This window comes from Monodon monoceros, unplaced genomic scaffold (genome assembly GCF_005190385.1).
Source record: "Monodon monoceros isolate NGI ecotype Baffin Bay Population unplaced genomic scaffold, NGI_Narwhal_1 Super_Scaffold_13, whole genome shotgun sequence".
NCBI lineage: Eukaryota > Metazoa > Chordata > Mammalia > Artiodactyla > Monodontidae > Monodon > Monodon monoceros.
Genome location: NW_021703769.1, coordinates 27,047,773 through 27,072,099, shown reverse-complemented (window position 1 = coordinate 27,072,099; position 24,327 = coordinate 27,047,773). Strand labels below are relative to the sequence as shown.

The following is a 24,327-nucleotide window of genomic DNA, read 5'->3' as shown; positions in this document are numbered from 1 at the left end:
GTACATGTAAGTAAAGTGTTTTCTTGAGTTCTGTGAGTACTTCTAGCAAATTATTGAAACTGAGAGGGTTTTGTAGAAACCACTGAACTTGTAGTTGGCCAGGCAGAAGTGTGAGTAGTCTGGGCACCCCATTTGCAGCTGGATCTGAAGTGGGACAGTCTTGTGGGACTGAGCCCTTTAACTTGTGGCATCAGATGCTAATTCCAGGTAGTGTCAGAACTGAATTGAATTGTTGGACACTCGGTGTTGGAAATCAGAGAAGTGGTGTCAGAAAATACTGCACAACACGCAAGGCTGAGGGGAAATTAGTGTAAAAATAATAGCTGAAGGGCTTCCCTGGTGGCGCAGTGGTTGGGGGTCCGCCTGCCGATGCAGGGGACACGGGTTCGTGCCCCGGTCTGGGAGGATCCCGTGTGCTGCGGAGCGGCTGGGCCCGTGAGCCATGGCCGCTGAGCCTGCGCGTCCGGGGCCTGTGCGCCGCGACGGGAGAGGCCACAACAGTGAGAGGCCCGCATACCGCAAAAAAAAAAAAAGCTGAATAACAAGTGTGGGTGTTTTGTAGAAAGATGGAGTGGGCAATGGCAATGGAAGGGTACGTGGGGCTCAGGCCAGGGAGAGCTCTGAGCTCTGTGGAAGGGAGTTGGGACTCTGTAGGCAATTTGGGGGATGAGGATGGGCCATGACCAAAACTGGGTTTGGAGAGAGTTCCTGGTGACATGATGGCAAGTGTGTTCCTTCCTGGTTATGTGAGCTTCTTCCAGTCACTACATCTCTAGAGCTCACTGTCAATGACAGTAAAATAGGGATGGTCCCATCCCACATGGACGCTTTAATGAACTGATGTTTGTGAAAATGCTTTACAAACTGAAGTTGTGCAAGTGTTTTGATTCCATTTCAGTGAACATTAATGGATCAATAAATGCCTTAAGCCAGCCCTGCACTTGGGCCCGGGGAGCTCATCCCCGGATTAAGTGGTGACTGAAAGGAAGAATAGGCCAGAGGCTTTTGCCAAATCCAACTAAAAGATGATGGGGCCTGAGGCTCAGCCTGGCTTGCTTTCTTCCTTTTGCTGCTGGTGACTCCCTGCTGCCTTTTCCTCACAAAGGCCCTTTACTTGCTAGTTGTCTTTTCTGCAGATTTACATTTGGTTGGAATTTGCCAAGCAGCTATTTTTTTTTTTTTTTTGCGGTACGCGGGCCTCTCACCGTTGTGGCCTCTCCCGCAGCGGAGCACAGGCCCCGGACGCGCAGGCTCAGCGGCCATGGCTCACGGGCCCAGCCGCTCCGCAGCACACGGGATCCTCCCGGACCGGGGCACGAACCCGTGTCCCCTGCATCGGCAGGCGGACTCCCAACCACTGTGCCACCAGGGAAGCCCTGCCAAGCAGCTTTTGTGAGCTGGCAAGGCTGTGGGCTTGCCTCCAGCTTCCTGCTTTTTAAGTGAGTGGCTTTCACGGCAGCCCCGGACGCTAGAAGACACATGTTACTCTGGCACGGGCTGTGGGGCCCATCCACCACTTCCTGCCCACATTAGCAGCTGCTCTTCATCTGAGCAATGTGCTTCCCCTTGCCTTCCCCACCCCTGGAGAAAAAGATTGTGTCACACAAGCACATTTGGGACTTCCGGCTGCTTCCTCAGGTAGATGGTCTGAGTCCAGAGCCTGTGGGGTTTGGTTTCAAGTCTGCCCTGGAGAGTTGGTGCTGGGGCCCAGTTTGGGGTGACCCCTTGGGAGGGGGAGGCACCTCCACTTGACCCTGCAGTAGGGAGCACTTGTGAGCCTGCCCCTCTTAGATCCTTCACCCACTGGCACGTGAAGTATGGCGCTGAAGATTAGAACCCCGGGACAGCCCTGTGCCCCTCCATTTGCCCTCCTGACCCATTTGGCTGCAGCAGACATAAACTCGATGCCCGCCTTGGTGTAGATGGAGTGGGCCAAGTGAAAGACGCACGCAGCCCATGTGGTCCCCCCCTCTGCCAGCCTCAGTTGATACAGCCATGGGTAAAGAAATGTTTCATTAACACTTCTTAGTACTCATTGGAGAAAGAATGGTGCCAGGGCACAGGAAAGGCCGTGTGAGGAGAGCTGGGGGTGACGAGGACTGTGGTGAACTGGATCAGGAACATCACGTGACTCTGGACCTGCCATGTGGAAATGAGAAGCCAGGATTACCAAGCTTCGACTTTTGCAGGAGAACTTGGGCATCTAGATTTTAAAGTAGCATCTCCAATTAAAAAATACTGGCAACCAATTCAAATTTCTAAAACAATACTGTGGCTTGCTGGTTTATACCCGTGCACCAAAAGAATGGTCTGCTTTCTTCCCTACAGGCCCCTAAGGTTCGCCAAGACAGGCCCTGGCAGGAGAGGGAGGAGGGAGGAGCCGGTGAGAGCAAGCGGTTAGCCCTGACCTGGGCCCTGCGCTCTCCTGCAGCACAGCTCTGGCAGCTCTGCTCAGCTTGCCGTTTCCTCCAGTCAGTGGCTCTGCCTGACTTTCTTGCTCCCAGGGCAGGGGTGCCCCTCATCAGCCAATGCAGAGCAGGAAGGCACTCACGTTCTCTCACCTCTCTGCTCACAGAGCCTGGGGTCAACTCTTTTGAGCCTTGGCACCCAACGACAGGGTGGCAATGCCTTTCCAGGGTCTAGAATAAGCCCTTTCCGCCCCGCCCCAATGACATGCCCCAACTCCTGGAACCTGGAGTCCACACCTTGAGTCACAAAGACGCCCTCTGCCTGTTGTAATGATGATCCACATCCCGGCTCAGACAGTGTGCTGGCCTTCAAAGTGGGGGGTGGGAGGGGTGTTGGAGGGGTCAGAGAATGAGGTCAAAACAGAATGGATGCCCAGAACCGTGTTTTATTAACCTCTGACCAGCAGAGTGGGCATAGTAAACAGCACTGGACCAATACTGTGCCATCTTGTCTGAGATGTTAAAAATCAGGATCACAAGCTCACCCGCAACTGCAGGTTCACCTCTTCCTGAAATATCTCTCTTCTCCAACACTGGATGCCCACTGAGAGGTCAGAAGTTTGCAGCAAGAACTTCCTGCCAGCCTGTAGCTGCTGCCTCGGCCCCTCCCTCCCTCCCCCTGAAGCCCACGCTGACCTGCAGACCCCGCCTTGGGGACTCTCAACACTGCAAGCTGCCTGTCCAGGCCAACGTTGACCCAGAGCATCCTGCCCCTCGAGTGGGCGCAGGGGTGCTCAGTCCAGTGCAAGTATCCCAGTGCTCAGCCGCACCTTCGTTCTACACCGACAGGGGCCAACACATCAACTTTTGGCTGCAATTCCCAGAGAGCTTGGGATCCTGCCTGTCTCCGTGTAGAGTCACAGCCCATGACCCTTTTGCTCCCTCTCACGACATCACACTCATCCCTTCCTGGGAAACCATTTTAATTAGTTTACACAGGCGGCAAAGAGGGAGATACGGAAGCTGGGCTGGCTGGACTGTCTTTAGAAACTGCCAGGTCTTCCTCTTGGCTCTGAGCAGAATTAGCAGCAATTCTAAGAAGCCCCAGGCCTCCAACAGCAAAGCCAGAGAAAAGTCACCCCCAAAAAGCCAACAGGGGAGGTGGGAGGCTGTGAGTGCTCAGCGTCCTGCAGACGAGGGAGGTGGATGAGGGAAGTGTGGACTCACACGGGGCTCTCAGAGGCTCCATCCAGCAAGGCCTCCGGCCAGGGCTGTGTTTAAAGCTGGGTTAGGCAGAGATGGGAGCCACAGAGAGGAGATGAAGGGTCTGGTTGGCAAGCCCCAGGGGAAGGGCAAAGGCACTGGGGCAGATACAGCCGCGGACAATGGCCAGCTCGGGCAGGGCCTCTGCAATGCCCACAGCAAACAAGTCCATCCACACAGCTCAGGGGCCTTGGCCTCTTCAGGGCCCCTGTCTCAGCCAAGCGCAAAGGCATCTCCCAGCCCAGAAATCAGAGCCAAAGCACCAGCCCTGTCCCACAGCAGCTTGCAGATGTGGGGCTGGGTCAGCATGGGGACCAGGCCATCCTCAGCTCAGTGGCAGTTCTGACAGCTGGGGTGGCAAGGAGACCCATTCACCCGGCAGCGGCAGCCCCCGCTGGTGTCTCCCGGGCCCTAGAGGATGAGCAGGGAGAGGAGAAAAGGTCAGGACAGTGAAGACAGTGGGCCCCTCCCCCTCCGCCATGCACTCCATTACACCCCCAAAGCACAGACTCCCACCCTGGGCCTTGGGTCGGGCACACCCCCCTGCTAAGATGACCCTCTCAGCCCCAGCTACCGGATGGAGGCAGCCGTTAAGGCCTTCCTGGGCGGCCTTTCTGGGCTCCCGTAGCAGCCTCAATTCTGTGGTCTGGCTACCCACCCCTAGGCCTGGAGCCAGACAGGACTTGATGGATTTTTGCATATTCGGGGTGGGTCAGCACACTGGCGGCATGAGAGTGTGTTCCTTCAGCCTCCACCTGTCTCACTGTCTGCCTGTACGGATAACGCCGAGCCCCAATTCCAGGAACACTCCTCCCGACGACAGCCACCATGAGCCCCCATGCGCGTGCTCACCGTGTGACAGATGCACCGCGCTAAGCACTGCTCTTGCATTTTTTCATTTGACTCTGACAGTAAACCTGAGGCCCAGCTATCACCTGCACTTCACAGACGAAGAAACTGTGACTCAGAGAGGGAGTGACAGCCTAACCACGGTCAGTGTGTGCCAGAGCCAGGGACCCACCCCTTTACCTGACTCCCACCCGCACCCTTGGCCGCTGTCCTCTAGGGCTGGGCTGGGCCAACATTTCTGTAAAGGGCAAGACAGTTCCCTGAGTTTTTGCCGGCCAGTCGGTCTCTGCCTTTGTAGTGCCAAAGCAGCCACAGACAGTATGCAAACGAATGAGCGGGGCTCCCACAAAACCTTACTTATGGACACTAAAATTCGGCTTTCATATAATTTTTACATGTCATGAAATATTCTTCTTTTGATATGTTCAACCACTTTAAAAAATGTAAAAAACGTTCTTAGATCATGAGCTACACAAATGCAGGCAGTGGGGTTAGAACTGGCCCACGGGCTGACCTGTCCAATCTCTACTCTCAGGCACTCTCCCACAGCACCCCTGAGACCTCTGCTCCCTGGGGACTCACCCCGGGGCCCCAGCGAGGACCCTTGGTGACCCAGCAGATCTCGGTGTGGCAGACAGTGCAGCGGATCCAGTCACAGCCATCCTTCTTCTGCACCACGATCTGGCACTGTGGGCAGTGCATGGCCTCGCCCTGCTGCAGCATGGCCTGCAGCAGAGCAGGTGCTGACCTTAGGCCCAGCCCCTCTCCTGGCCCCCGCCCCACTGCAGAGAGAAACCGGCCACCCCCCCGAGTCGCAGAATCACTCCCCCATGCTGCTCCACCCAGGCCCGGCTGCATGCGGCCTCCTCTCCCATGCGTCTGCAGTCTCCTCTCTCCACCCGGACACTCCCTGCTGCTCGCCACTCGTCCTGAGCCCCATCTCTGGATGGGAGTGATGCCAGCAGGAGCTCAAGCCTCCAGGGCTGGATGAACCACAGTCCTTTCAGAGAAGTCCCCATCCCTCCCCAAAACTCAAATCCCCGGCCCTCAGCCTTGACCCAGCCTCACCCTCAGCATCTCCGTCGTCTGCCAGGCAGCCACGTCGTTCTGAGCCCGCAGGGCCAGGTCGTCTTGGTACTCCTTGCAGTTCATCTGCTCGTGGATGGCCTGCAGCAGGATGAGGGGCTCGAGGTGAGAAAGTTCTCCAGGGAGTTAGAGAGGTGAGGGCCGGAGCAGGCATCCACATAAGCACTTAATGCTTCTGCGTGGTGTCAGTGACAGAGGCTTCCTTTGTAAACCACACACCCTGAGGCCAGGGAGGTGAAGCCAGGGTCAGCACATACGATAGTAATCATATATACCTATTTATTTTAAGTCCTGACAGGCACAGAAATCCCTAAGCCGCAGCCCCTCGTCGCCGGCTGTGTTCTGCCCTGGCTGTAGGCCTAATGCTCTGAGAGTGAGCTTGCAGGGCTGCGAGCAGGCTCAGCCCTGCCTACTCGCCCAAGACCAGTCTCTACTGTGGTCACCTGTTGAGAGGATGAGTCAGAGAGACTGACCACCAGTCTCTACTGTGGTCACCTGTTGAGGGCAGGGATGGCCTGAGGTGAGGGTCAGGCAGGGCTCAGTTCAGGACAGGAGTTGACACTCGGTCTGGGGCTAGGGCTGGGGTTGGTCTGTGACGGATCGGGGTTCATCAGAGGCCAGGATCGGGGCTCAGTCTGGGGCCAGGATTATTCAGAGGCTCAGTCCGGATTCAGGGCTCAGTCTAAGGCTTAGGCTCAGATCAGGGCCCAAGCCAAGCCTGGCCACTGACACACAGCTCTAAGTCATTGCAACCAGGTCAGTATCCCAGCTCCCTTCCCAGGAGAACAAACTCGGAATGGCAGTGAGCTCCTGGCAGGACCAGAGTGACTGGGCAGTGTGGGTCCCTGTCCCCACCTTGCAAAGCAGGCAGTTGATGTGGAAACACACAGGGCAGGTGAACTCGTTGACGTCATCCTCAAAGAAGCACCATCCTTTGCAGTCCGGGGTCTTGCAGTGGTAGCTGAAGGCACTGCGGTTTTCCGCAATGGAGATGCCCAGGTCCAGAAATCGCTGGTAATCCTCAGGGCTCAGGAGCTGCCAGTAGACCACAACCTTGGTGCTCTGGGTTCAGAACACCTGACAATGTGCCCTCCTGGCCACCAAATATCCCTCAGGAAGCCCCCAACCCATAAAGTCCAACATAGCAGTGTTAAAAACTCCATTCAAAAAGTGGGTTAAGGGAATTCCCTGGCAGTCCAGTGGTTAGGACTCTGTGCTTCCACTGCATGGGGCGTGGGTTCGATCCTGCAAGCCGAATGGCTCAGCCAAAAAAAAAAAAGGAAAAAAAAAAGTAGGTTAAAAGTTCTGGAGATGGATGATTGCACAGCAATGTGGCTACACCTAATGCCACAGAACTGTATACTTAAAAAATGGTTAAATGGTAAATGTTATATATATTTTACCACAATCTTTTAAAAAGGGAAAAAAGTGGACAAAGACAATAACAAGCAATTCCAGGAAGATGTGGTTAAACTAGCATCCTGGTACATAGCACTCTGAGAAAGCCACGTGGCAATAATGTTTCAACCATCCCAAACTTTTCTGACCCTTTGAGACTTATTCTACTTCTACAAGTTTATCCTAAGAAAATAATACATAAGAAGGAAGAGACACCATGCAAAATGTTCCCTGAAGCATTCCTTACAAACTGGAACTATTAATAATAATTAATATTAATAATTATTGATATTAATTATTAATAATTACAGAAACTGGAATTATTAAGAGAGGAGAACTAAACAGGATGTATGCCATAGAGATTTATAATAATCTTTAGAAAGGTTTTGTAGCAAAATAGCAAAAGCTGTTGTCCCTACACTGGTTACAATGAGGTAAAAATCATGCCTATGTTCTATATCTTCACTGAGTGGTAGTCTTAAGAGTTACATTTGTCAAAACTCATCTAACTGCATGCTTACAACGGACAAATTTTATTGTGTGCAAGGTATACCTTAATAGTTAATTTAAAAAGAAAAAAAACCATGTCTATCCAGAGACACCAAAGGAAACAGGAGAAAATGCCATCAGAGATTTTCTGGGATGGCAGAGTCGGTGCGTGATTTTCCTCTTTGATTTCTGTTCTGGTTCTTGTGGTTTAGGCATGTTTTTTGTAAAACAACCTCCACTGCATTACTCTGCTGATCCCTGCCCCTTCCTCTTTCTCTGCCACACTTGACTATTCTCTGAGGCTTTGGTCAACGTCCACGAGCTCCAGGGAAGCATGAGCCCTGCAGCTCCTTGGCATGAACTCTGGCCCCATCACAATGCCCCTTGGAAGAGGTGGGTTTTATAGGGAAAGCCTCTGGGCAGCGACTGTGGGTGCCAGGACATATGGAATGATCTATGTCTTGGGGCCTCTCCAGGCAAGAGTAAGGAAGCCAGAGCTGCCCTTCTCAGCTGCCCCACAAACAACAGTTAAAAATGGGGCTTCTCTTAGTGTAAAGGCTGGGAGTTCCCAAAGGCCCACCCCTTCTGTCTGCCCTCTTTCCCCTGAGGCAGAACCCCTTAGGTGCCAGGAAATACTCGGTAAAGTTTAGGGGGTTCTGAGAAGCAGCATTGTAGGAAATAGGCAGAAGTGATGTGGAGAAACGGGGTCTTGTATATGCAGTGATGGGGGTCTCTCATTTGGACCTCAGCCACCTTTAGCCCTGCCTCCATGTTGGCCTGGGAATTCCAAGATGCCCAATTCTGGGAAGGCCATTCCCCAGCAGTTTAAAAACCAATGATCAAGTCCAACAGTCCACTTTACAGATGGGTAAATGGAGGCACAGAGAAGGGAGAGCACTTGTTCAAGATGACCAGCAGTCAGGGGCATAACTCGATAATAATAACATTAATAATAATAGAAAACACACACATGCAGACACATACAGCCCTGTGAAAGGTTGTTGGAGGAGTGGCCCCTATTTGTTCATGTCTCCCCAACTCCACACCCTTGGGTGGTTCCCTCCCACACAAACTCTGGGCTTAAGCATGTGACCTGCTTTGGCCAAAGGGACAGGAGCAAGTGAGCAGCCTTGGAAAGCGCTCCTGCACTGGCTGCTCTTGGATCCTTGAGACACCAGCACATGAGCAGGCCCTGGCCAGCCTGGGGTGGATGAGACCAAAGTGGAAAGAGGCCCTGTCATCCCAGCCATCACAGATAAGACCATCACACCAGTCCAGCTAAGCCCAGTTGAGCTCTGCCAGGCCCAACCTGGACCAGATGAATCATCCAGCTAAGCCCAACCCAAATTGCTAACTTACAGATTCATAAGCTAAATAAATGGTGGTTGTTTTGAGTCTGGAGTAATCTGTTACACAGCAGAAGCTAACTGATACAAGGGCTAACTGATACCACGTATCAAGCACTACTCCAAATTGTTTACACGTGTCTTCCACTATGATCTTCACAACCCTTGAAATAGAAACTAAGTCTCTGACCCCAACCAAGATGAGAAAACCGAGGCACAGAGAGGCTGTGTATCTGACCTGAGGTCACCAGGCCATCTGGCCCCAGAATTCCCCCCTGCTAACTGCTCTGCTGTCTTTTCTTCATAAGGGTGTTTTCTTTACTAAGTATTTCCCCTAGTTCCTGTCCTGCCCACCCCTTGGGCTTCCAGCATCCCACACAGAAAAGGCTCTTGATAAATGACTGGCGCCTGAGACTGGGACTCTCAAACCAGTTCCCACCTGCCAGCTCAGGGCCCAGTTCCCTGGGACAGGGGGTGTGCCCCTTCCTCTCCCAGGCCTTACCGCCCGGATCTCCCTCTCCAGCAGCTTGCCCGAGCATGAGTAGGTGTTGTCAATGAAGGGGCAGGCAACCTCAGCCTCCTGGCTGTTGCGGATGGTGCCCTGTAGACACTCCCTGGGAGAGGTATGAAAGGGTGGGGAGGTTAGGGGTCATCTGAACCCCATCCCCCAGGACTCCAGCCCCCAGAACTCCAGCCCTCACATGGTGAGGCCTGACCCCAGGCGGGCTTCTCCTCAATACCTCCCTTCCTTCCGATCCCTCCCACCAACCCATCACTTCTGTCCCCCCCACTGCCACCTTTATCACTCCGGCCCAGGTCCCATCACCTCACCTGCAGGACTGCAGGAGCCTCCTCACTGGGCTCCCTGGGTCTACCATGTCCCTCCCCGCAGCCTCCCATCCCATCCCACCCAGAGCAAACCTGAGAGCCCCGGTGACTCACCCTCCCTAATACCTCTCTGTCCCCATCCCCTAACCCCCTCCATCCCTCTGCTCCAGCTACACTGACCCCTTGCTGCCACAGGCAGGCCAGGCACATACCCACTTTGGACCCCCTGGTCTGCTCAAGTGCAGCCTCCCTAGGAGCTTCCCAGACCTCTTATAGGGCTGGGCCTCTGTTACTTTTATCATAATCCACTGGTACTTAGCATTTGGCACAATTTACAATTATATCAGTGATTATTTGATTAACATCGGCCTGCCCACAGGAATGTAAGCTTCAGGAGGCGGAAAATGAGCTTTTTTGTTCACTCCTGGATCCCCAGGCCTAGCCCAGTCCCTGGCACCCAGGGAAGCTCATCAAATGTGTGCTGTGAAGAAGGACATGTTCTCCACAGCCCAGGGCCAGGTGTGGAGCCTCAGAGGGCAGACTGTCCACCAGCGAGGGTCAGGGCGGGGTTGGCACGGGCTGCCAGGCCAGAACCCAGGCCTTACATGGTCCTGGCGGTTGTGTGGAAGGTCGCATGCTCTGGCGACAGAATGCCTGAGCTGTGTGGCCTCGAGCAATTTGCTGGCCTCTCTGTTCCTCACATTCCTCCTCTGCAAAAAGGGGAGAGAGTGCCTACCTCGCAGGTTTCTGTGGGCGTCCAAGGAGATGTAAGAGCACTGCGCCCCACCCCCTTTCAGCCATGGGTACTGCGCAGCCGTGAGGAACTACATCGCTGGGGGTGGGGTCAGGGCCGCACCTGCAGAAGGTGTGCAGACACTCACGCAGCACCACGGCCTCGCCGGGCGCCAGCACCGAGTAGCATACGGGACACTCGGTAGGCTCGGTGTTCAGCACCAGGCTCCGCTGATCCAGTTGCACGTGCTGTAGGTAGTTCCCCTCCTGCTGCTGCTGCTTCCGCTGGGCACACGGGGGTGGGGCCGCGGGACGGGTCAGGGTCTCAAGGGCGGGCCAGAAGGGCGCAGGACCAGGGGATGGGTCAAACCTGACGGCCGGCGGGGAGGGGGGGGGGCGAAGCAGAATCCTGCGGTGGGGGTGGGACTGGGCAGGCTGAGGTTAGGCGCAGGCGATGCTGGGAAGGGAGGGGCCGGGAGCAGGGCGGGGCGGGAGGCGAGGAAACAGGGGAGTGGGGTGGGGGTGGGGCAGGAGGCGGGCCAGGCACTGGCAGGTTAAGGCTGCAACCTGGTGTCAAGCCAGGGAGCGATGGCGTTTGGAAAGGAAGGGGCCAGGGTCTGAGCGGGGAGTCAGGAGTAGCAGGGTTCCCATCTCTGCCAAGAAGCAGGGCAGGGCTAGGGCCAGGGGGGTGAAGGCAGAGCCGGGTCGAGGCCACAGAATAGGTCAGGGGTATGGGAGGTGGTGATAAAGCGAGGGAGCTGAGCAAGGCGGGAGAGAGAACAGGGTCCGGGCCAAGGCTGTAGATGGGACCAGCAGTGAGGTCATGGCCGGGGTGGGACAAGGGCAGACTGGGTCCAAGTGGGGGATGGGAGCATCCGATCAGAATGGGCGAACGCTCAGGGTTAGGTAGTCACAGGCGGACAAAGGGGCGGCGGATGGGGGAGTGGTCAGGGTCTCAGCTAGGATGTTGGGGTCAGAGCCCGGTACTGTCGTGTGCACAGTGAGAGTGTTAAGTCAAAGCCAGGGGCAGCGCCACAGCCCACTGTTGGGGGGGGGGGGGGGGGGGGGGTGGCGGGGCAGATAAGCTTGGATGTGCATCACAGCTGGGGAGCAGGGTCTTAGCGACAGGATGAGCTCAGGGAGAGGCCGGTCACAGTCAAGTGCAGGGTCACCACCAGTGGTGTGATCAGGAGGGGGCAGCAACAGGGGGAGGAGCGGCAATGTGGAGGTGCCTCCCTTCCTGGCCTATGCCTCCCCCGTCCAGTCTGCAGGTGTCTGTCCGGGGTCCGCGCCCACCTGCTGGTACTGGCGCAGCGCCTCCTCCTCACCGGCCAGACGCGCTCGCTCCTCCTCGTCCGGCTGGTACGAGGCGGGGACCTGGTAGGCCTCTGGCCGCGCCCGGCAGCACATCTCGCAGCCGGGCCGCGTGGGCTTGTTGATGAAAGTGCAGCCAGGGCACTGCCAGCCCACCTGGGGGCAGAGGGGCGGTGAGCGCAGGGAGACGAGACGGGCAGGTCAGGGGCGCAGGGGCGCGCACTGGGCAGCTTACCGGCGGGGGCTCTGGCGCGGCGTCGTTCTGCCCCCGCCCCGGCTCCTGGGGGCCCCCGGGCTTCGGGGGGACTGGCTCCAGGGGGCCCCGTGGCTGCAGCGTGAGGTCCTTGAAGCCCAGATCTGGGGAAGAGGGTTCAGGGGTGGCAGATCCCTGCAGCCCATTTCGTCCACACCCTGGGCCAGCCAGGAACCCTGGGCTCTGCACTGACCACCCCCCTACCCTGCCCCCTTCTATCTCTCTCCTTCCGGAGGAGTCTCCAGCTCGGTGGTCCTGCCGGGTGGGTCCAGACCTGGCCGAGTGTCCTGGCTCCCAGGGGTCAGAGCCCCTCCTCCACCCACGGCTGCTCCTGGGGCCTCCCAGCTTAAAAACCCTGTTTGAAAACTGATCTCCTGTGCTCCTAAGTGTAGCACCCAGAGGGTCGAACAACACTTCTGAGGTAGTCCTGCCAAAATACTGAATCTGAATCCATTCATGAGGGCACATGGGACAGAAAAACAAAAAACAAAACTGGCCTGGACTCTTCAAACAACAGGAGAGCCAAGGGAAGACAGGAGGCCAAAGATTGAAAAAGACGGTGAGCCACCGAGGCCAAGGGCCAGGTCTTTCACTATAAAGGACATTAGTGAGACAGCTGGTAAAATTTGAGCAAGATCTGTCCATTAGATCAATGGACCGTATCAATGTTAATTTCCTAAGTTTGATAGGTGTATGTAGTGAGAAAATGAGCCTTTTTTTTTTTTAAAGGAAATACACACAAGTATTTGGGGGAAAGGGACAACGTGTCTGCAACTTACTCTCATAACAGTTCCAAAAAATTACTTATGCATAAATAAATACTGAGAGAATGATAAAGCAAAACAAATATAGTCAAATGTTAATATCTGGGGAATCCACATGAAAAGCACATGGGAATTCGTTATACAATTCTTTATACAATTTTGCAACTTTTCTGTAGGTCTGAAATATTTCAGAATAAGAAGTAAAAAATTTAGAATAAAAACTAGCTATTATCATATCCAATTTACAGATTTAGAAAACTGAAGAGCAGAGATGAGAAGAGACTTGCCTGAGGTCACACAGCTGATAAATGCCAGGGTGGGGACTGAACTCAGCCCCTCTCCCCTAGACCAGCTGTTCTCTAAATGGTTCCCCAAATGGCTCCTTCCTGGGGTGTCCTTTGTCCTCTCCTCCCCACTACGGATAAGGTCTTGCAGGCACGTTCCTGACGAAAGCCCCTGGGCTCTGCTCCCTGCTCCCTCTCCCCTACAACCTCAGGAGAGTGCATGCCGCTCTGGAGCAGAGCCTCACCCTCCAGCATCCGCAGCTGCCGCTCCCGCTGCAGCTCCTGAGGGTTGAGTGAGGTGTTGCAGGCTGACAGCAGATAGAGGTAGGCACTGGCCCCGTTCCGCCGCACCCCGTGGGAGTGCAGGGTCTCCTGGTCCCGGGCCAAGCGCTGCCCAATCACCCACTGCTGCAGGGTTGGCGGAAAGCCATAGTCCAGGAACACCTGGCCGGGAGGATGCAGAGGGAGTGTGGGGGGGAGGCGCAGAATAGAGAGAGGCAGGGCAAAAGGGGGACCTCCGCCCTGACGCGTCTTCCTTTTGCCCCCTCACTCACCATGTCCTTGAGGGAGGCCACCGTCATGTCAGGCCGCACCGTGAGCCAGATAGTGACCGTGTGCAACTGCGCATCCTCCACGCTCACCCACAGCCTGCGGGGAGGGCAAGGGGCCTCAGGTCCAACCCCAGCCGCCAGCCAGCTCCTGGATTCCCACTCCCCTGTGATTCCTGTCTCAGAACTCACTGCTTAGGCCCCTGCAATGGCTCCACATGGCTCTCAGAATAAAATCCAAACTCACTGTGGCATGGCAAGGGCCTCCATGCTCTGGCCCCTCCCAAGCTCTCCAACCTCTTCTATTATTGGCTATTACTGGCTCCTTAGCCAAACCACAACAGTTATTAACTGTATGCCAAGACTCTTCAAAGCACTTAACATGTATTAACTCATGTAATCCTCTCAGTGAACACATGAGGCAGGTATTGCTGTAACCCCTATTTTAGAGATAAAAACAGGAGGCACAGATAGGTTACAGTGGCTCTGCCAAGTAAACAATTAATAACTGTTAGAGGCAGGATTTCAACCCAAACAGTATTATTCCACAGAAAGTGGTTTTAAACACCAACCTTCTCAAAGATGCTCAAACTTTTTTGGAAGACCAAAAGCATGAAAAGGGAGGGCTAAGACAAAAAAAACAGAACTGATCCCAGGACACAGAAAAATTAGGGTGTAGAACAATAACAGGAAAGCCCACTTAGAACCTCCAGAGTGATTTGGGAAAACGCCGCATCCTTAAAGCAAGAACAGCAAGAAACAATCAGAAAATGAGGAAGAATTCCTGTGAATGTAACAGTGACTCCTTACTATCCTAATCTTCAGGTCAAACTACAAGTTCACAAGGAAAATGAGAGATATTAAATTACACCATGAGGAGGCAATTCATAAACTCTGAATGTGGGAGAATTCTGGAGGTCAAAGACCAGGTTTCTTCAACCTAAGCGCCCATCATCGGATGAATGGATAAAGAAGGTGTGGCACATATATACAATGGAATATTACTCAGCCTTAAAAAGAAATGAAATTGAGCTATTTGTAATGAGATGGATAGACCTAGAGTCTGTCATACAGAGTGAAGTAAGTCAGAAAGAAAAAGACAAATACCGTATGCTAACACATATATATGGAATTTAAGGAAAAAAAAAATGTCATGAAGAACCTAGGGGTAAGACAGGAATAAAGACGCAGACCTACTGGAGAACGGACTTGAGGATATGGGGAGGGGGAAGGGTGAGCTTTGACAGGGCGAGAGAGAGTCATGGACATATACACACTAACAAACGTAGTAAGGTAGATAGCTAGGGGGAAGCAGCCGCAAGGCACAGGGATATTAGCTCGGTGCTTTGTGACAGCCTGGAGGGGTGGGATAGGGAGAGTGGGAGGGAGGGAGACCAAGAGGGAAGAGATATGGGAACATATGTATATGTATAACTGATTCACTTTGTTATAAAGCAGAAACTAACACACCATTGTAAAGCAATTATACCCCAATAAAGATGTTAAAAAAAAAAAAAAAAAAACCCTAACAAGATAATCAAGGAAAGTTGAATATAAATACAGTATTAGGGAATTTTAAGTAATTATTGTTAATTTTTTAGGTGTAATAATGGTATTGAGGGTTTTTTTAAGTCATTTTTTAAAGACATATCAAATTACTTATGAATGAACTAAAATCTGAGACTTGCTTTAAAAATACTCCAGAAAATACCTCAAAATTCCTCAGGATAATGATTTTCAACACCCAGCCAACTATCAGGGAAATAAGAAATTTTTAGACATGTATAGACGCCAAAAGTTTACCATCCACCTCTCCACATGAAAAGTTTTTGAAATACAAGAAAAAAAAAAAAGAATAGCTGAGTCTGATGCAGGAGAATGGAAGAAAAGTAAAAGGAAATTTAAAGAAGGACGAGATCTTAACCTTCAAGACATTCTTCTGCAAGCAACAGGGGTTTTGAAACATGAAAGTGCATAAAGTTTCAACTGCACTACTTATTCTACACTGAGTAATATTTCCATAATCAAAATACTATAAATGCTATTTTAGTGGGTTTACATTTTTAGAATCAACCTAGAGGCAAAGCATAGAAGCCTGAATTTTACTTAGGAAACAAAAACTAAAAGCTATAACCTTAACACCAATAACAGAAAAATACAGTTGGAACCCTTATATCTAATGTCATCAGGATCAGTGGTGATCAGTTAGTCAGAAAAATCGTTAAAGCAGAGAACTGCAAAAACAGCTGCAGACTTTAACAATTTTACCTTACAGGATACAAATGCACATTCAATGGCCAATCTCTAGGTAAAAGGCCAATGGCTTTTCTTGAGTACAAATCTGCTACTGGAGTTCCCCATGATTTTTTCTTTTTGTATGAACCACACGCATTATACATGGTCTATGACTTCCAGTATCAGCTTCTTTAAAGTGGAGCAAAAACTTACACTCTCAAAGCATCTGAGTACAGAGCCCTTCTGGATTTTTACCATATTTTTTACAACTGTCCCACCCTAAAATGATAACAGGTATTTTTGGTGCCTCATCTCTATCTTGTCTTTCTAAAGCAATCAACTTAGTTTTCATAGACACAATTCTCTTTTAGCACTCATGTTTTATAGATTGATGTAACAGCTAATTAAATTATGCTGTGGCAGTAACAAGTGTAACTGATATAAACAAGCTGTGTGTAGTGGTATGGTTTTTCGTTGTTGTTTTTGTTTTGTGTGTGTGGTACGCGGGCCCCTTTCACTGTTGTGGCCTCTCCCGTTGCAGAGCACACGCCCGTGCGCCACAGCTACTAAGCCTGTGCTCTAGAGCCCACAAGCCACGACTACTGAGCCCTTGTGCCGCAACTACTGAAGCCCAAGTGCCTAGAGCCCGTGCTCCGCAACAAGAGAAGCCACCGCAATGAGAAGCCTGCGTACCACAAAGAGAAGCCCGCGCACCGAAATTAAGCCCACGCACCGCAACAAAGAGCAGCCCCCGCTCACCGCAACTAGAGAAAGCCTGTGTGCAGCAATGAAGACCCAATGCAACTAAAAATAAATAAATAAATTAATTAATTTAAAAAAATAATGCTGTGATAACTAGATATTCACAAGCAAAAAAATGAAGTTGGACCTCACACCATATACTAAAATTAACTCAAAAGGGATCAAAGACTTAAATGTAAGAGCTATAACTATAAACCTCTTAAAAAAATAAATAGGGATACACCTTTATGACCACGTATGAGGCACTGGTTTCTTAGATGACGTCAAAAGCGCAAACAACAAAAGAAAACAGATAAACAGTCCTTCGTCAAAATTAAAAACTTGTGCTTCAAAGGACACTATCAATACAGTGAAAAGACAACCCACAGAATGGGAAATGAAAATATGTGTCCATTGTATACATATACACCACATTTTCTTTATTCATTCATGGTTACTTAGGTTGTTTCCATGTACAGTATATATACACAATGGAATATTATTCAGCCATAAAAAGAAGGAAATCCTTCCCTTTGCAACAACATGGACCTTGAGGTCATTATGCTAAGTGAAATAAGTCAGACAGAGAAAGACAAATACTGTATGATCTCACTTATATGTGGAATTAAAAAAAACCAATGTCAGAGAAAAAGAATAGACTGGTTGGCAGGGAGGGGGGTGAAGGTGGTCAAAAGGTACAACTTCCTGTTTTAAGATAAATAAGTTCTGGGGAAGTGATGTACAGCATGGTGACTATAGTTAACAATATTGTATCATACATTTGAAAATTGCTAAGAGAGTAAATCTTAAGAATTGTCATCACAAGAAAAAATAATTTATCACTATGTGAGGCAATGGATGTTAACTAAACTTACTGTGGTAATCATTCCACAATACATACATATATTAAATCATTATGTCATACACCTACAATGGTTCTGAGGCTCAATTTCCAACCTGTGGAAGGGGGAGGAGGGGGAAGGCTTCCCACACACCACTAAGCAATTTTCAGATACCAGCAGGGCTCGATTCTGGCACTCTCTACCCAGAGACAGCGTCAGCTTCCACAGGTTGAGGGCTAAGTCCTACAAGACTGCCCCACCACTTCACACATCAATTGAAAGCCCAAGTTGTCACCTGTTCTCTGACTGACTGGTTATAGGTTAGGGATTCCAACGACCTCCTCCTTGGGTTAGATTATTTTGCTAGAGCAGCTCACAGAACTCAGAGAAATATTTACTTTCTATATTACTGGTTTATTATAAAAGCCTATAACAGCCAGATAGAAGAGATGCATAGGCAAGGTATGTGAGAAGGGGTGCAATTCTCTCCAAATCTCCAACCTGGAAGCTCTTCAAACCCTTTTTGAGTGTTTATGGAGGCTTCGTTACATGGGCATGACTGATTAATCCATTGGCCACTGATGATCGATTCAACCTCCAGCCCTTTTCCTCTCCCCGGAGATCAGGGTGATGGGACTGAAGGTTCCAATCCTCTAATCACAGGATTGGTTCCTCTGATGACCAGCCCCCATCCTTAGGTGATCTAGGGGCAGTCCAAGAGTCACCTCACTAACATAACAAAAGGCACCTTTATCATTCTCATCACTTAAGAAATTCCAAGTGTTTTAGGAGTTCTGTACCAAGAACAGGAAGAAGACAAATATATATTTCTTATTATAAAAGTCACAATACCTTAAACTAACTATATATGTCAATTATATCTCAATAAAACTGGGGAGGGCTTCCCTGGTGACGCAGTGGTTAAGAATCCGCCTGCCAACGCAAGGGACACGGGTTCGAGCCCTGGTCCAGAAAAATCCCATATGCCACAGAGCAACTAAGCCTGTGCGCCACAACTACTGAGCCTGAGCTCTACAGCCTTCGAGCCACAACTACTGAAGTCCGCGTGCCTAGAGCCCATGCTCCGCAACACAAGAAGCCACCGCAATGAGAAGCCCAGGTACAGCAACGAAGACCCAACACAGCCATAAAAAACTGGGGAAAAAATATGTCCATATAAAAACTTGGACACAAATGTTCATAGCAGCGTTGTACATGTTAGCCGAAAAAGTAGAAACAACCCAGATGTCCATCAACTGATTAATAAAGAAAATATGGCATATCCATACAATGGATTATTATTCAGTCATAAAGAGGAATGAAGTTTTGATACGTGCTACAACATGGATGAATCTAGAAAACATGATGCTAAGTGAAAGAAGCCAGACACCAAAGGTTATATAGTGTATGACTCCACTTATATGAAATTTCCAGAATAGGCAAATTGCTAGAGATAGAAAGTAAATTAGTGTTTGCCTAAGGTTGGGGGGATTGGGGAAAAAAAGGTAGGGAGATAAGGAGTGACTATTAGCAGGTATGGAGTTTTGGGACTTCCTTGGAGGCCAGTGGTTGAGACTCCAAGCTTCCACTGCAAGGGGCATGGGTTCAAGGGGCACAGAGCAGCCAAAAAAATTTAAAAAAAAAAAAAAAAAAAAAAAAGAGTACGGATACAGGGTTTCTTAAAAAATGTCCTAGAATTGGTTACAGTGATGGTTGCACAACTGTGAATATACTAAAAGCCTTGAACTATAAACTTTAAATTGGTGAACTGTTTAAATTGTTGAATATGGTCTGTCAATTATATCTCAATAAAACAAAATCAAATGGGATCCACCATTGAAAATTAGAAACTGTAAAACTATTGTCTTACTACACAGCAGGAAAAAAGCAGGAAAAAACAATGTTTATTGAGTGATTACCATGTGCCAGGCACTGTGCTAATAAGCATTTCGGCATCAAGTTTAAGCCTCCTGGGGAGACTAACAGCATCCATTAACCCTTGCCTTGAATTCTAGTGCAATACCTGGCTGTATTTCACAGCCTCCCTTCAAGCTGAGTGTGGCTGCGAGAATAAGTTCTGGCCTTGGGAGTTAAGTGCAAGAAGTGTGTGCAACTTTCTGAGCTCTGTTCTTAAGAGGAGAGTGGGAGGGGGTGCCCTTCTTCCTGCTGACAAGAATGCTGATGCAATGGCTGGAACTGGAACAGCCATTTTGGACCATAAGGTGAACCTCAGAATGGAGGCCATGAATGGCATAACAAGACAAAAGCATGAGTCTCTGAGGACTGCAGGGAGCAGAGCCTCCACATCTGGACTGTGTACCATCAAACTTGTTGATACCACTGTTAATATGTCTCTTTCTGTTATGAGACCTAACACCCTAATACACTTCCTAACAATTCTAAGAACAGCTACTGATCTTGCCCCATTTTTTATTTTTATTTATTTATTTATTTTTGCAGCACGCGGGCCTCTCACTGTTGTTTTGTGGCCTCTCCCGTTGTGGAGCACAGGCTCCGGATGCACAGGCTCAGCGGCCACGGCTCACGGGCCCAGCCGCTCCGCGGCATGTGGGATCTTCCCGGACCAGGGCACGAACCCGTGTCCCCTGCATCGGCAGGCGGACTCTCAACCACTGCGCCACCAGGGAAGCCCTGCCCCATTTTTTAAATGAAAAAAACAAACTCTGAGAGGTGAAGTGACCTGCCCTAGATCTCAGAGTTGATTTGTAACAGAGCTGGGGTTTGAAGCTAGGTCTCCTGACACCAGAACCTGCCATTAAGAATAACTTAACGGGCTATATCGCAGCCCACTGGGGTTCAGGAAACCCTAAGTCCCTGGTCAGCTACGTACTCTCACCTGATATCCTGTGTCAGGGAGACCTCAGGCTTCAGTTGCACGTTCAGGGGCACCCGTTGCTCTGCCAGCCATATGGCACACTGCATAGCCACCTGTTCATCCCCGCCAGCCACTGCTCGGGTGAGTCTCTGGGCCACCTCCTCAGCTGAAATCCACAGTGGAAGCAGGTTAGCACAGGGTTTATTTTTCAGGAGCTGGGGTTAAGGGGGTGAGGAAGGAGGTGATCCTTTGTACATGCTGCTTCCTCTCTGTCTTCCTGGTGAACTCCTACATATCTTTCAGCACCCAGCTTAAAAGTCCCTTTTCTCTGGGAAGCCTTCTCTGTCACTCCCCACTCCCACTCCCCACTCCCCCTCCCTGCTCATTTGGTTCTGTTTTCCCTTCATACTCCCAGGTCCCCCCATACTTCCGCTCATTTATACAACAAACATTTACTGAATTCTTACTGTGTGCCAATCACTGTCTCAGAAACCGGTCTTCAACAGTGAATAAGATAAACAGGGTCCCTCTTCTCATGGACCTCCCAGCCCAGTAAGAAGACAATTAACAAATTTAACAAAAGAAAAAGATTCAGATTGTGATCCACGCTGCCAAGGAAATGAACAGGGTAAGGAAATCAGGAAAGCCTCTAGGAGGAGGTGACATTGAAGCTGAGAAGTGAAGGAGGAGAAGTTGGGTATGTCAAGACCTGGTTAGGCCAAAGCGTTCCAGGTACAGAGAAAGAGAAAGGGAAAGGCCTTGGGCAAGAAATGGCTGGATTAGAACAGAAACCTGTGGGGCTCCAAGCAGAATGACCAAGGGGCCCAATGGGGGAAGGCAGAGGTCAGCGAAGCCAGCAGGCCTGTGGGCTACCCAACTGCCCTGGGCTTTGTTCTAAGAACAAGGAGCACAGGAGGGTATGTGAGCAGGTTGGTGACATGACCTTACTTAAGTTCTCCCACGCTGGGTGGAAGGGGCCAGGGGGAAGGCAACGACCCTTGAGGTCTGCTCCCTCACCAGCCTGGGGGGTCTCCTGTGTCCTCTGGGAGCTCCCTACACCCTTCCCAGCAGAGCTGGCCCACTGAGGCCTCAGGGGCATCAAATAAATGAATGACAAGAGGCCCCTGGAAGGAACCAGGCCCCAAGGGAGGAAACTGAGGGGCAGGTGGGTAGAGGGACGACAGGGTTAATGCCCCTCCCCCCCCCCCACCCCCGAAGTTTCTCAGTCGCCTCCAGGCTGTGCCCACCTTTCTTGATCTTCTCGTCCATCTGGCGTGGTTGTGCCCATCCCCCCAGGCAGGGGCTGCAGCTCCGGGGAAATGCCACCTCCCGGTCACTTGCTAGAGGACGGGCGACCACGAGCAACTCAGTCCAGGCCGGTGACCTCTGGCGCGGCCCAAGCCTTCTTTGTGCCTCGGTGTCCCCGGTGGCAGTCGGGTAGCATCACACTACCCGAGGACCGGGGATGGGGCCTGGGGTAGGGAACCGGCGGGCACCCCGCGTGGGAGGTGAAAGGGGGCACCAAGGCAAGCCCGCAAAGGGCAACAGAGGAAACGGGACAGGCCTGGCTGCGGGGAGGGACGACGCACAGCCGCGGCGCTGGGAGTCCCCGAGGAGGGCCTCCCCTTTTCCCTGCTGGGGAAAAGCGCCCTCCGGGGCGCTGGATTTCAGCCCAACTCCCTCCCCGGCAGAGCGGCCCCTGTCTGTCAGGAGACGGAGGGAAGCAGCCTCCATGGAAAAGAAAGTGAAAGTGGCGGCCCCGGAAGTGGGGCGGAAGAGTCTCGCGGGATCCGGGTCTCCCCGCCGTTCGGGCGACCCGGCAGCGGCCCCTGCTCCGGATCTCGGCGGTCCGGGGCGCTCTGTCCCGCAGTTCGAGGCGTTCCCACCCCTCCCCCGGCCGGACCCGGACTCCTAGACCCTCACTCACCGGAGCAGCTTAGCCAGCAGCGCCGCGGGAGGGGTGGGGGAGTGGGCGGGGCCGGGAGGGGCGGGGAGCGACGTGGAGACGCCCCTGCTCAGTCCAGCTGCCAGGACTGCGGCGGGCCGGCCGGTCCTTGCTCCTTTTGCAGAAGAAATAGAGGCTCTGTTTGTTTCTGATCTGTCCGAGGCCACGCAGCCGGATTTAAATCTAGGCCGGACGGCCTCAGGAACCCACCCTTAGCCAGCCGGACGCTGCCTCTCGGCGGTCACTCTCCACCGTTTGATTGGGCCACTAATGAAGTTTATTTTCTCCGGGGACAGGCTGGAAGCCCTTTGCATCCTCCAGTCTTCCCACCCCTGAACTTTTCTCCCACCCCTCATCCCATAGATCAACAGATCCTATGGGCTCGGCCTGCACGATAGTTCCAGAATCTGTCACCTCTCACCTCCTCCACACCCCATCCCAACCCACTTCCATCCTTTCTCCTCCGGCGTACTGCACCAGCCTCCTCATTGGGCTCCTGGCTTCCCCTTTGGGTCACCACAGTCCATTTTCCACCCAGCTGCCAGAGGGCCCTGTTAGAATCAAGCCATGCCACTCCTCAAAACACCCCCAATAGCTCCCATCTCACTCGAAGTAAAAGCTGAGTTCCCCCCAAGGCCTGCAACTGCCGCCGCTCCTTCTCTGAATACTATCCTCTTGGCTCACTCCACTCAAGACCCATTGGCCTCCAGATCCTGGAACAAGGCAGACACACTCCCACCTCAGGGCCTTTGCACTTGCCATAGCCCAAATATCTTCATAGATTGCTCTCGCCCTTTAATTTGGGCTTTAGCCAAAAGTCTTCCCTGTCCACTCTGAAATTTCACACACACGCACGTAAATCTAGCATTTTATATTCTCCTTCCTGGCTTCATTTTTTCCCAAAGCATGTATTACTATCTAACAGCATATTTTACTTCTTTATCTTGGTTATCTTTTGGCTGTTTCCCTCTTTCAGAGGGTGGGGACTTTTGTGTGTTTTGCTCATTGCTGTGTTCCTGGTGTCTAGAACAGTTTCGAACACGTAATAGTTGCCCATGGATTACATTAAATGAATGAAGGAATCTCAGACTTTCATCTGGGATCAATTTCTTTTTGCCTGAAATATATCCTATAAGGCAGAGGTTCTCAGCCTGAGCTGTATGTTTGAATCACCTGGGGAACTTTTAAAAATCCTATGCCCAGGTCACATCTCAGATCAACTGATTCAGAATATCTGGGGTGGGTCCCCAGGTATCAGGAGTTTTTAAGCTCTTTGGTGAGTGTAATGAGAAGCCAAGTTTGAGAACTGTTGTATTAGAAGTCCCTGTAGGGTGAGTCTTCTCGTGACAAACTTTCTTGGTTTTTGTTTGAAAAATCTTTATTTAGACCTCACTCTTGAGAGACGTTTTTGCTGGGTATAGAATTCTAGCTGGCATTTCAGCACCTTAAAGACAGCATTCCATTGTCTTCTGGCTTCCATTGTTGCTGTTAAAACATCTTCACCTGTCAATCTAACTGCTGTTCTTTCTTTAAATTGCTTTATTGAGAAATAATTTATATACTATAAGATCCACCCATTTAAAGTGTACAATTTAATAGTTTTTAGTACAGAGTTGTGCAACTATCACCATGATCTAATTTTAGAACATTTAAAAAAAATATTTATTTTTATTTATTTGGCTGCGTCGAGTCTTAGTTGCGGCATGCGGGATCTTTGTTGCAGCACGTGGGCTCTCTAGTTTTGGCATGCAGGCTTAGTAGTTTCGGCACATGGGCTTTCTAGTTGTGGCGCACGGGCTCTAGAGCGTGTGAGCTTAGTTGCCCTGCGGCATGTGGGATCTTAATTCCCCGAACAGGGGTTGAACCCACTTCCCTTGCATTGGAAAGCAGATTCTTAACCACGGGACCACCAGGGAAGTCCCTAATTTTATAACATTTTTACCACCCCCCAAAGAAACCCTGTACCCATAGCAGACACTATCTCCTACTCTCTAGCCCCCTCTGCACTAGTCTACTTTTGGTCTCTATAGATTTTCCTATTCTGGACACTTTATGTAAATTTAGTCTTACAATATGTGGTTCTTTGTGATTGATTTCTTCCATTTGCATAATGTTTTTGAGGTTCATCCATGTTGTACTGTTGTTCTCTTGAAAGTAATCTCTCTG

General features: G+C 51.0%; 1 protein-coding gene across 2 annotated transcripts; it reads right to left on the bottom strand.

Moving 5' to 3' along the window:
- Nucleotides 1–3,374: 3,374 nt before the first annotated feature.
- On the bottom strand, nt 3,375–21,961 carry RBCK1 (RANBP2-type and C3HC4-type zinc finger containing 1). Of its 2 annotated transcripts, none has more exons than XM_029221230.1 (12): nt 21,464–21,961; nt 20,238–20,382; nt 13,569–13,662; nt 13,260–13,458; nt 11,949–12,070; nt 11,696–11,869; nt 10,404–10,684; nt 9,342–9,453; nt 6,462–6,641; nt 5,589–5,687; nt 5,103–5,246; nt 3,375–4,082 (listed from the first exon to the last, which is right to left on the bottom strand). In XM_029221230.1, exons 1-12 carry the CDS (start codon nt 21,483–21,485, stop codon nt 4,002–4,004), a joined length of 1,653 nt encoding a protein of 550 aa, XP_029077063.1. In that variant the 5' UTR covers nt 21,486–21,961; the 3' UTR covers nt 3,375–4,001. The 2 variants fall into 2 exon arrangements, with proteins under 2 accessions (XP_029077063.1, XP_029077064.1); XM_029221231.1 differs by having other exon boundaries at nt 10,524–10,684; nt 21,464–21,960.
- Nucleotides 21,962–24,327: the final 2,366 nt, after the last annotated feature.

Bases quoted from the DNA above. Each gene is read 5' to 3' on its own strand.
- RBCK1 (XM_029221230.1), bottom strand. From the start codon at position 21,485: ATGGACGAGAAGATCAAGAAAG. The intron at 6,642-9,341 runs GTAAGGCCTGGG...GTCTACTGGCAG, and splicing joins TGGAGAGGGAGATCCGGGCG to CTCCTGAGCCCTGAGGATTA. The intron at 5,247-5,588 runs GTGAGGCTGGGT...GCTCTGCTGCAG, and splicing joins AGACGACGGAGATGCTGAGG to GCCATGCTGCAGCAGGGCGA.